The sequence below is a fragment of the Psammomys obesus genome, unplaced genomic scaffold (genome assembly GCF_907164565.1).
Source record: "Psammomys obesus unplaced genomic scaffold, mPsaObe1.curated_primary_1811, whole genome shotgun sequence".
NCBI classification, from domain to species: Eukaryota; Metazoa; Chordata; class Mammalia; order Rodentia; family Muridae; genus Psammomys; species Psammomys obesus.
In genome coordinates, this window is record NW_026593895.1 from 2,189,738 (window position 1) to 2,202,168 (window position 12,431).

Consider the following 12,431-nt stretch of genomic DNA (forward strand, 5'->3'; position numbering starts at 1 on the left):
AACATTAATATGGCCGGTTTAGTTTCGGAAGTATAGTCCATTATCATCATGGCGGCAAGCATGGCAACTTGTAGCCAGACAGACTTAGTGCTCGAGGAGCTGAGAGCTCTACACCTTGATCCAAGGTAGCAGAAGGGGACTGTCCCACTGGGCTTAATTGGAGCACAGGAGACTTCAAAGCCCACCCCTATAGTGACACACTTCTTCCAACGAACGCACGCCTACTCCAACAAGGCCACACCTTCTAATAGTGCCATTTCCTATGGGACAAGCATTCAAATACATAAATCTATGGGGGTCACACCCATTCAAACTACCATAGCTGGTTATCTTTAGCCTACCTATGAATCTTAAAGAAGTTAGCTCTAAAACCGGCAAATCTTTGCCTCAGCAGCAGGACCTATGGACTTGCCAGAGTGAGGGCAAGCAGGTGAAATGCATTTTTTTTTTCCCTCTGTGTCCTTTTATCTGGGCTGCCATCAGAAGGGCTGGACCAGACTGAGAGTGGTTCTTCCTGCTTCAGATACTAAGATCATGAAAACCGGAGGGCTCAGCAGCTTGGGTGTTTATCATCTCAGATGTAGTCAAGCTGACAGCCCGTATCAGCCATCATAGCCTAGTAAAGAGCTCAGCCTCAAATCCAACAGTAACTGGAGCATTCCCATCAACCGCCTGGACTCCTTACACTCTACCCAGACAGACCTCATGAACAGGCAAAGAGAAGCTCTCCCCATGCTGTGTAGTGGAAAGCGGTGGCAGTTAGGCTGGTGGGAGCAGCAGCAGGTGGCACCTCCTCGTGTCACATTCCTCCTGCAGGCCACCAGTACTGAAACCCTTAGCATCACAAGCATCCCAGAGCTTGTGTGGCCTGGGGTGGTGGTGGTGGTGCTGGTGTCAAGATTCCTCAGTCTTTGGCAGAGGCCTTTGTGTAGGTCTGGAAGTCAGTCCAGGTTCTGTAGTCCTTAATACTGGCCATTGTTATGTTAGCTCAGTGTGGAGCCTGAAGCCTTTGGCTCTGTAGCTCTCTAGAGAGGGCTGCAGTTTATGTTTCTGGCTTACCTTCAGTCCCAGCTCTATGCCTTCTCTTGTTGGCTCTCTACTTCCACCACTGCCATGGTTTGAATGTGAAATGTTCCCACAGGCTTTGAGGTATTTGAACATTTGGTTCCCAGATCTTGGCACAGTCTAGGGCTGTGTTGCTGGCTGACAGGAGGCTGCGGGGATAAGGCTTGTGGTGTGAGCTGGCCTGAGTTCCAGGTGGAGCCTCACTGTGTCCTGACTGGCTGAGATGTAAGGGAGCCTCCTGCTGCTCCAGCCACCTGAAGGCCACCACAACTTTTTGTCATGAGTCCGTGAGCTAAAAAACAGTCTTCTCAAATTGCTTGTTAGGCATTATGTCCCAGTGACAAGAAAAGAAATGAATACAGCTGCCCTTCTTCCTTCCCTAGCCCCTGCCCCAGCTCAGCCTGCAGACTGCCCAGCTTTTGCTGCTGCAGCCCTTGCTGCCCTGCCACCTGCTGCTTCTTTCTCCATATTACCCCTCAGTCCACACTACCAAAAGTAGGCAAGAAAAGACCACTCTTGGGGAGCCTGGTGCTGAGCCGGGGGGAGGGGGCAGCACAGGAGGGAGTCTCCCAGGCAGCTCACCAAGTGAGTGCAAGCAGCCTGCTTACGTCATCCAAGTAGGGGCATTTGAGTCAGTCACAGCCACTGGCTTGTGTGTGTACCAAACACAGACTTGCCACTTCACATTAGTCCCTCGGCCCACTCCACAGGGTAGCACTTATATCTGACATTGCCAAAGCGTCCAAGAACCCAAGACCAGATAGATTGTGGACCCCTGGGAAAAACCTACTCCTATTCTGCTAAAGGAACATAACAATAGCATGACTAATGACATTGCTGTGTACATAAGTCGGTGTACCACTCAACGCTCATCAGAGAAGCTTCTTGCGGTAGATGGTAGTTAACAGAGAGACCCACACAGCAGGACAACGTGCAGAAAATAAGAGACTTTCAGGTTCTAAATGGGATGCCTTCATCAGACCTCTCCATTCAGGGATCTATGCAGAAGAGAAGGCAGAAAGAGTGTAAGAGCCAGAGGTGATGGGTGACTCCAAGGAAACACCATCTTCCAGGCACAAGACTGATACACATACGGACACGCAGAAGACTATGACAGCATGCGCAAGGCCTGCAACTGGTTCAAACCCATTTGGTTCAAGCCAAACAGATCCCACGTTCTTAAGCTGTAGGCCATGACCTCAAATAGAAATGTGAGGGTTATGAAAATTTTGACAACAGTTAGAGATTTCTCTTTCTCTCTCTGTGTAGCCTTGGCTGTCCTAGACTCACTTTGTAGACCAGACTGGCCTCAAACTAACAGAGATCCGCCTGCCTCTGCCTTGTAATCCCACGTGCTGGGATTACAGGTGTGCACCACCATGCCCAGTTTGTAAAAGGTTTCTGAAGGGGCTGGAAAGATGCTTGGTGGTTAGGAGCTCTTACTGCACTTTTCAGAGGACCTGGGTTTGGTTCCCACCACTACACGGCGGCTTCCAACTTTCCGTAGCTCCAGTTCCAGTAGGTATGACACCACTTCTGCCCTCCATGAGCTCTTGTAGGAATGTGATGCACATATATGCACCATGCATCACACACACACACAAAACCAAACCAAACCAAAATTAATACAAAGTTTCTGAAAGCCCAACAACCAATTCAAAATCAAAACATAATGCATCCAAGGTGATTCTGCTAAGCAGGCCTTGCCAGTCTTGTGTTAACTGACCTCAGAGAGGGGAAGCCTTGGTTTTGAACACACAGCCCGTGCATGTGTATTGGCCCATGCATCCCATCAAACCTCCACACAGCCCACGGGCACTGCCTGAAATGCCTGGCCTCATGAGACTATGGAATGTTGTGCATCGCAGTGTTCTTAAGTCTACAACAAATTTTTCTGTTGCTATAAAAATAACTGATTTAATTACAGAAAACAAAGATTTTTAATATTTTCCTCTCAGCATTTCTCAACATGTAAGGAACAAATTAGTATATATTTAGCTTTGTATTGTATCAGAATGTTTGATTTAAAAAAAATTGCTATTTGAGCTGCATACTTAAGTTTCATTAAAAAATTGTTAAATGAATGTTGGCTTGGGATTAGAGCTGAATTTCCAACCATCTCTGAGATAGCTCTAAACACTCTTTGTATTTATGCTAAGCAATTCTCAGCATTGACAATTATAAAATTGAAATATTGATCAATTATGAAAAACACTGACAATGTTGTACCTTCTATGACATCAAAATTTCAGCCAAGATTTGTTTTATGTAAAAATAAACAAACCCATCCATCTCATTAGAATGCAAATTTTTTTGTCTCCTTTTTAATACAGAGTGAAATTATACGGATACCTAAGGTTTTCTTTAAAAATAAAATTCATTATGATTTATTACCAGTAAATGTTATTTGTGTATCAATTTAATGTACATATACACTTAAGATCAAGTGAAATTGTTCAGGTTAAAAGGGGTTGCAAGTGAAAAAAGCTTGTGCCTTTGCACGGTATTTAGCGTTCAGAGGCTGGTGATAGCAAGGCTGGCACACAGGTTTTAAGCAGGCCTGAATGAGTCTGCACCTTCAGCTTGGACAAACAGCTACGTTTGTAGTGTTGTTCTCTCAAGGCCGCTGGGAAGCGAGTATCCCAGACCACAGGCGCTAAGGGCAGTCTAGCTAACTGATGAGCAACTGCTAATTAGAGTCAAAGTTTTAGCTTATTTACAGGAAGATGAACTTCAGGAGGAATACTTATAGTAATAACTTTATAACTTGAGCCTGGGAAGAGGACTTAGCTGGATAAAATGTTTGCAGACCACGTGTACAGGGCTAACAAGATAGCCTGCCTGCCTTCTTTCCAAATAGTTCCTTTGTTGGGGATGGCTTGAGATTACTATGTGCTTCAGCTACTTTCTGTTGAGTCCCCAGTCACAGTCCATCACTTGGGAAAGTCAGAAAACTCAAGAAAGAGCAGAGGTGGATGATGGAGGAATGCTGCACACTGACTTGCTCAGCATGCTTTCTAAAAACCTAGGACCATCTGCTCAAGGGTGGCTACACATCCCTTGGGCTGGACGCTGCCACATCAATCATTAATCAAAATATTAATCATTAATCAATTTGCCTGCGGGTCAAATTGATGACGTTTTCTCAGCTGAGTTTCTGTCTTTCCAGGTGACTCTAGCTTGCCCCAAGTTGACAAAAACTAACCAGCACACTCTGTCACAGTGGTGTGGGATGGTAGGAACTTCATATTAAAACTGAATTGTAACGGGAAAGTGATGTTTTTTTATTCGGCAAACTTTAAAAAAACAACAACCGGTATTTCTAGATATGTCATAAATATGACATGTCTAAACAGTCATATTCCCCAAAATAAAGTTAAGACATCTATCCTCCCTAAAAGCATCTCTTTGGAGGCCGACGGAGAATCAGCAGCGGAAGGTAGTACAGAGAGGCCTCTGGGCGGCAGAAGCTGCAGTAAAATGATAATGAAAACAATAATTACAAGAACAGCAGAGCGTACAAGCTTTCAAAGGTACGCACCGCATCTTTGAAAATGGTTAGTGACTACTCCTCTGCCACACTCCTGGGAGGCAGACTGCCTAGTCTCCAGCGCACGGGGCTGCCCAAGGGGACTTAGCGTGGCCCCGCAGAGGTCTTGGAGGTGGGGCGAAGCCGCTCCGGGGGCGTGGCCTGCCAGTAGGCGGGTCCTCCCTGCCGGTCGCGCGGTCGGAGGCGTGGCTCCGTAGCCGTCCCGTGCCCCGGTGGCCAGTGCGCAGCGTTCTCAAGTTCTCAGCGGCGTCGACGGCCTCGTCCCCTGGGCGGCCGCCCGTCTCGATTCCTGAGGAGGCCCGGCCTGGCCGGGAACGACAGCTAAGCGCTGGAGCACCCACCGTCCCCGCCAGCGCCTTCTCGGGCGCAGACGTCGCCCGGGCTGGGAAAGGCTGGAGTCGTCCCTAACCGCCGCCTGGTCACCGTCCGCGGCGGTCCCATGTCGTCGCCACCGGGCCGCCGCGTCCGCCTGTCGTCTCCCGGGACCAGTCACCAGACCTCTGAGGCCCGCGAGGAGGTGCGGCGCCGCCTGCGGGACCTCATCGATGGCAACCGGGTGATGATCTTCAGTAAGAGCTACTGTCCACACAGCACGCGGGTAGGCAGGGCCGGCCGGAGCTGAGCTATGGGGCGGGGCCTGATGGGCAAGGTCTAACAGTTCCTGGTGGGAGGAGCGAAGTGAAGGTGAGGCCGGGACCCGGTGGGCGGGGTGAGCTTAGAGGAAGGGGCTGGGCGTGGTGAGCGAGAGTGGGACTGACGGGGGTGGGGAAGGGGCGGAGCTTTTCCGGTGGGCGGGGCCAAGCCGACGCTCAGTAGTTGCCACCTTGTGGGCGGGACCTGAGTTTGGTGGGTGGGGCGAGGTGGAGGGCCGTGACGGCGCTTGATGGGCGGAGCCAGAGTGGGCATCTGGGCGGTGCTTACTGGGCGAGGAAGAAGGCGTGGTTTAGTGGGACGTGCTTGGTAGGCGGGGCTCTCAGCGGGCCGAACTGGGCTCTGGGTGGAGCTTAGTGGGCGGTCTCTTCTGAGAAGAGGTTGTGCAGGGCCTGAGGGTGTGGAGCTCTCCAGGCTTGCTCCTGGGGGCCAGGTTTCCTCTTTCTTTCTCTCTCTCTCCCTTTCAAGACAGGGTTTCTCTGTGTAGCCTTGGCTGTTCTGGACTTACTCTGTAGACTAGACGGGCCTCGGACTCACAGAGATCTGCCTGCCTCTGCCTCCCAGAGTGCTGGGATTGCAGGCGCGCACCATCTGGTTTCTAAGCTCATCGGGTCTCAGGCGGCAGCCACCTAGTGAAACGCTTGTCTTTCAGCCTGCTGTGGGCTTAAGTTTATCAAGACTTAAAAATGAAAACGTTTAAAATTGTTGTCTTACTAAAAGGGAAGTGAGAAGGATGGTGAGGGTCACTGAAGCCGGATCCAGGTTCTTGTTAACTAGCGTGTTCGGCTCCTTGGCCAACTTTCAGAACTAAGTGGGGCCTTGACTTCCACTTGTAAGAAGAAGATAGAGGAGAGTGTAAAAACCATGGAAATCGTGGCTAATTTAAGCTCTGCTGCACACTCCGTAACTGGGGACCAGGTGGGCATTCAGCATTGTTTCCATATTATGAGTTGAAAAATAATTCTGATTGCAACAAACCTTTAGAAGGAAGAAGCAAGATGGGGCTCTTGAATATACTGATGTTTACCTAACATTATCAGAAAGTTGGAACAGTAAGGACCAGGTGTGGAACTTAGCAGGAGCAAGGCCCAGGGTTCCATTTCCAGCACTGTTTAAAAAAAAAAAAAAAAAGATGCTGAGGCAGAAGGATCATGCACTGAAGGCCAGCTTGGGCTGCTCTAAGAGTGGCTGTCATAAGAAACACAACAAAGTGTTGCCAGCTCTAGGACCAAGTTCAATCCTCAGAGCTCATATAAAACTGATGGCATAGTGGAGTGCACCTCACCTCAGCACTTAAAAGACAGACAGGTAAGTCCAGACTACCTAACCCGTGTGCTTCAGGTCAAAAAGAGAACTTATTGAAAAGAAAGTGGACAGAAAGACCATCTTTTGGGAATGACACCCGAGGTTGTCCTCTGGCTCCACAGCTGCCAGCGTACCTGCATGCAAAGACACACACACACACACACACACACACACACACACACACACACACGCACGCTTTAAAAAAAAAGATGTATTTATTTTAAACTAATGAAATGACACTAGCAGTGTGGAGATTCCTGGATGCTCCCTCCCTCCCCACAGGGTTAACCACCTGCCTGACTCTTCCCTAAAGTTGCCAGATGCTTACACATCATGAACAGTGCCTCCTTTTAACCTGCATGGGCCTTTATGTGAGTAGAACATTGTTTTACAAGTGTTCCCTCAGCAATTTTCCTTAAAGACTCATGCATGTTCATACCTGTCGCTCTGCCTCATCACTTCTCACTGCTGTGGTGTTCCCTAGGCTAGCATTGAACTTGTGATCCTCCTGCCTCAGCCCCTCAAGTGTTGGGATTACAGGTGTGTACCACAGCTGGCTTAATATTTTGATCTTAAAAACAATATGGCGAGGTGCCTATCTTTGGACATATCTGGAACCACACCCCTGGCCCACTTAGCTAATTGATTTTGAGCCATACTTGATCTTTGCCAGAAAGCCCAGAGGTGATGGGTGTCTTTCAGCCGATTGATCGTGGAATCAATCACAGTGGCAGGGCATCTCAAGTGGTTACTCTAATTTGGCCTCTGCTAGTGAGCATGTCACAGTTCTTGCTCTACAGCCTTGCTGACAGCTGCTGTTTTTCACTTTTGAATTCTGCATTTTGAATTCATTTTGAATTCCAGCATTATTCTGGTAGAAAATGCTCTTTTGTTGAATTTTTTATTTCCCTAATGAAGTCCATGTGTCTATGGCTCCCTTGAGTTTCCTTCTGTGACCCTTTAAGACCATTTCTTGTTTTTCTTTTGTTGTGCTGCTTTATAGATTTTCTTTATGTATTATAAATACTAATCCTTTGATTATAGGTTGAGAAATTTCCTAGACTCTTGTTATTGGGTCTTTTGGTAACTGAGGTTTGTGAGTGTTACATGATGAGACCTGTCCCATTTTTCTTTCCTTTAATGGTGTATGGTTTTCAAGTCTCATTTAGGACCTCTGCTTTATTCTTTGCAGTTATAAACACACTCTTCTGATTTGGTTCCTGCAAGTTTTGTGGCATGATTTTCTCATTTGTTCTCTTTAATCCACTGGGAGTTGGTATGGTGATGCCCAGTTTGTTTTGTTTATGACTTGGCTGCTCCTGTTTTATACACTGGGGAGTCCATCCTTTCCACTGATGGATCATTACATGTGCTGGTCTCTTTTGGGGTGTTTGTGTGAGTGTGTGTTGGTTGGTTGGCTTATAGCAGGGAGCAAAGCACTTCTTGAGGCAGGCTCTCTTACCAGCCCAAACTGGCCTAGAAGTCTCCAGCCTTCCCTGCTTCGGTTTGGATTGTAGGTCTTTCAACGCATTCTTGGGTACATGCTAGAGGCCTATCTTTTGGTGACCATTCACTAGCTGATTTTGTGGTGGTTTGTTCATGGGCCTATTAAATGTATCACCCACAACCCATTGCCGTTTTCACACATGGTCCCTACAGAATCAAGCAGAAAGATTCGTCCCTTCACTGAAGTGGTAATGCCGTTTAACAAGCATTAGTTATAGGGCACTTAGCATTGTAGAGACATGAACATGGATGGGTCTGGCTCCTCAGAACTCAGAATAGCTGAGCTGTCACCAGCCATGTCTCATGTACAGAAATAAAAAGCTTGTGACAAACAAGGGCTGTGGCAATGAGGGATAAAACAGTAACTATTCAGATGGTGGACAGGTGGGCTTGTCCCCTTAGGGTAAAGAGGAGGTCTGCCTGTGAAGGAATGCACTTGACATAGTAATGGATGCATGCAAAGACAGGGGAGGACAAAAGGTAGAAAGTGTGGCCCCATATAAAAAATAAAAATTTGGGTGGGAGTTTAAATTCCTGGCTGGAATTTAACTTTAAAAGTTTAAGTGTATCATGATGTTTTACTGATAAGTGTGGACCTAAGAATATGGTAAAGAAATGTTACCCCAGAGCTGAAAGGATCTGACCTGGCCACCGTGCAAAACCTAGTAAACTATGGAGACAGATGGATTCATAGGCAAAGTGTAGTTATAGGGTATGTTTAGGATGTACAAACTCAATCAGGGCAAAACACCTTGTCTATCTGTCTGTCTGTCTATCCATCCATCCATCCACCCACCCACCCACATTTGTTTCATCAGTTGAGTAAGGGCCAATGACATTAAGTGTGGGGAGTGGAGGAAGCCCTGAATGAGTGAAGTCCTGAATGAATGTTTGCTGTTGACATGGGCAACAGGCATGTCAAGAACTCTAATCCTCAAACCCATGGGAAAATGGCAAAGCCTTCCCCAGGCTATGCACAGGGAAATGACAAGCTCCTCTCCCACCCCCCACCTCAGCCTGAGTGCTAATGTAGATGTGTGTGCATAAAATGTCTGTCATAGCTTCCCTTTTCTACCCTCTTTTCTACAGCCTTGAACACTGCTTCCCTCCAGGTACTACTCCACCAAGATTAGCTAAACCTGCCTCTTTGGGTTCACCTGTATATCTAAGCCCTGCCTTCTTGTTTCAGCTCTATGCAATAGCTTTGTCTGCCATCTCCCCTCCTCCCCCCTCCCTTCAGCTCTAGATGATAAAATGCTTGGTGGTGGGATGCTGAGGTTTCTCCATCCAAGGCTCCAGACCACCAGTTCTGTTTGTGTGTATGTCTTTTCTTCACTCCCTTGCCCTTGCCATCCAGAGTCAGGCAGTTGGAGTTGTGTGTAAGGACTCAGTAAATAGACAGAGGCACATTGTTGGCCACCATCATCACAGTCCTTCTCCAGAACTTTCAATCTGAAATTCTAAACCCATCAACTCAGTAACTAATTAACTAATGTTTACACCTTCCCAGCCCTCACTAAGCACCTCAGCAAAAGGTGAGTTTGACCACTCCAAGAGCCACATATAAATGACATCATTTAGTGTTTGGCCTTTCGCTTCTGGCTTTTTTTTTTTTTTTTCTTAGTGTAATGTCTTCACGGCTTGTCCATCCTATACTGTGAGCTGTAATTTTCCTTGTTCTTAAGGGTAAATAATAAGGCATTGTGTGTGCATGTGTACCTGTCAATCCAGGCACCACCGAAAGCCTTGCTTTCGGCTGTGGTGAGTGATACTGCAATGAACATGAGTGAACAATCAATCACCTGTTACAGATCTTTAATTGCATTTTTTTCTGAGGAATAATTGTCCTTTTCCATGGTGGCTTTCCTCATTCACTGGCACATTAGCATGACCCTCTAATGTGGTGGTTCTCAACCTAGGGGTCAAGACCCATCAGGAGGAGCTGTCGAAAGACCCTTTTCACAGGGGTTGCTTAAGACCATTGGAAAACACCGATATTTTCATTATGACAGTTATGAAGTGACAGTGAAAATAAGTTTATGGTTGGGGGGGGGGGTCACCACAACATGAGGAGCTGTATTAAAGGGTCAAAGCATTAGGAAGGTTGAGAACCACTGCTCTAAAGGTTTGTGGCTTGTTTGCCTCTCACTTCTTGTCTGGTCGTCCATGTCCATTCTCTTTGAGCTGGAACTTCCCCACAGCTCGTTTCAAAAGAAGTCACCTAGGAATTCTCTGCTGTTGTGGCCTGCTTTTCCCCTTCCAACACCCTTGCATTGATGCTCCTGAGTTGGAGGTGGGGATAGTGACCTAATTCTCAGTAGGTGACACTCGGGCTTCATGAACAGGCCTCTTAATGGGCCTGCAGCCTCTGGTCTTCTTGGTTCACCTTTCTCTTTCTGGGACTTGGCCTTACACAGGGAGCATGATCAGGACCCTAGCATTTTCCACCAACCATCTTTGTAGAGAGTTTGACCTTAAACAGGATTGAGTGGAGGAAGGGAACCCTGGTTTTGAAGCTTCTGTGACTCAGAGCTGGGGTGGAGCTGAGGGATGCTGGTAACCTGCCATTTGAGGAGATACTATTTTGGGTCCACACTCACTTGAAGTAGAGCTCTTGCCGGGAGAGGCAGGGGCAGGGTCAGGCTCCAGGGCTACATACTCTGCTTTTCCTGAGACTTGAGGAAGTTTTCTGGAATAAATGTTTGTTTGCTGAATGCTCTTCGGGGATTTCCAAAACTTGAAAGGGTTACTCTTAGATAATTATCATGGTTACATATGTGTCATCAGGTCTGCTCAGGCCTTGGAGCCTCTGGGTTTTATCTTAAGGGTGGAGTGCATATTAAAGGGTGGTGTCATAAAATGGCTATGAAAAGACCAGTGGCTGCTGTTGGGAGAACTGGAGGAGATAAAGCTGATGGCAGCAAGAACACTTGAGATAGAGTTACTGTTGGGAACTAGAAAGTGGAACTTAGACTTAGCCATTGCTGTCATTGGGTGGGTGGCGGGCAGGTGACCTGGAAGATGTGTGGAAGGCAAGTGTTCTAGTGAAACCTAGCCAGAGCTTTCACAGTGGTTACAGGGCAGATTCAATGCTGTGCAATTCATGAGCTCTGGGCGATGCCCACACTGTGGTCTCTCAGTCTTGTCTGAGTAGCCAGGCTCTGGAGTGTTTTGATGGGCAGCTGGCAAATGGCCAGTACTTAAACTTTCACCATGCTCCAGATTCCTGCTCTAGAGGGTGAGGAGTATGTCTGGTTTATTGTTGCATCTCATGGCCTGGGAACCATGGTTGATGGTTAATTTAGTTGGATGAACTTAGTGGCTGTTGAGAGGAAGCATGGAAAGAGGAAATGGTATGGTTGAAGATTTGCACTGAGGCATGTCACCCATAGGAGAGCACCAGGAACCTGTCCTGAGCCAGAAAAGAGATCTGGACAGAAAAGTTGATTAGGAGTCATAAGGAGGCAAAGAGTGAAAGAATAGAGGTGACAGACTGGGTTATTCTGGGGAAGTATGTAGAGGAAAATATGAGAAAACTCATGTCCCTGTGTTGGACATCTCTTAACTCCATATGTCACATGAGCATCTTTCACAGCTGCTGAACCTTTTGCGAGCGTGAAGCTCACAAGGGCTTCTCTTATAGGTTAAGGAACTCTTTTCTTCCATGGGAGTGGACTATAACATCCTGGAACTTGATCAAATTGGTGAGTAGCCATCAGTGCATGCTGCTTTTTGTAGTACCTGCCAACATGACTGTTCTTTTCCACTTACTTTGCTCCACTCTGTATTTTCATGTCTTGCTGTCAACTACAAAGAAGAGGAACCTTCATATGACAACAATTGGATAAAGATTTTCCGTGGTTGAGGCAGGGCCTGGGAGGACCTGTGGGCTGCTGACTTTAAAGTGTTTGAGGCATTGCACACTTGTCTGCTGGCATTCTAAGAACTAGAATAAGTTGTTATAACAAAAGGAATCCACTTCATTTCCTATTGTGGGACTTTCAAGGACCTGCCTGCAATATCAATAAGGCAAGGAGATTTCTAATATAGTTTACAGCTTTTGGCCTTTCACTGGGATAGTTTCCCAGCTACTTTTAACTTAACCCAACTTCCTGGCCTGTGTCCTAGAACGTGGCTCAGGAGTTAGAGTGGCTGTCTAGCATGTGTGAGGCCCAGGGCTTGGTCTCCCCTTGATATTTATTAAATAGTGTTCTTAGCTTATAATTAGTTATTTTTATTATAGTCTAGTTCTGTTTAAATGCCTTATGTGTGTAAGCACTGGAGGCCAATGATTATCTAAGCTCTTTACCTCCCTGCTCTGCTTCTCAATTTTTCTGCTTCACTTTTAAGTTCC

At 47.0% G+C, this 12,431-nt stretch overlaps 1 protein-coding gene across 1 annotated transcript in view; it reads left to right on the top strand.

Annotated features, from left to right (window-relative positions):
• Positions 1 to 4,725: 4,725 nt before the first annotated feature.
• Txnrd3 (thioredoxin reductase 3) overlaps positions 4,726 to 12,431 on the top strand; it is a 32,466-nt gene continuing 24,760 nt past the window's right edge. Inside the window, exons 1-2 of the mRNA XM_055617419.1 lie at positions 4,726 to 5,213; positions 11,721 to 11,781. Of these exons, the coding sequence (XP_055473394.1) occupies positions 5,055 to 5,213; positions 11,721 to 11,781 (220 nt within the window). The 5' untranslated portion in view covers positions 4,726 to 5,054. The remainder of the gene's footprint in view (positions 5,214 to 11,720; positions 11,782 to 12,431) is intronic.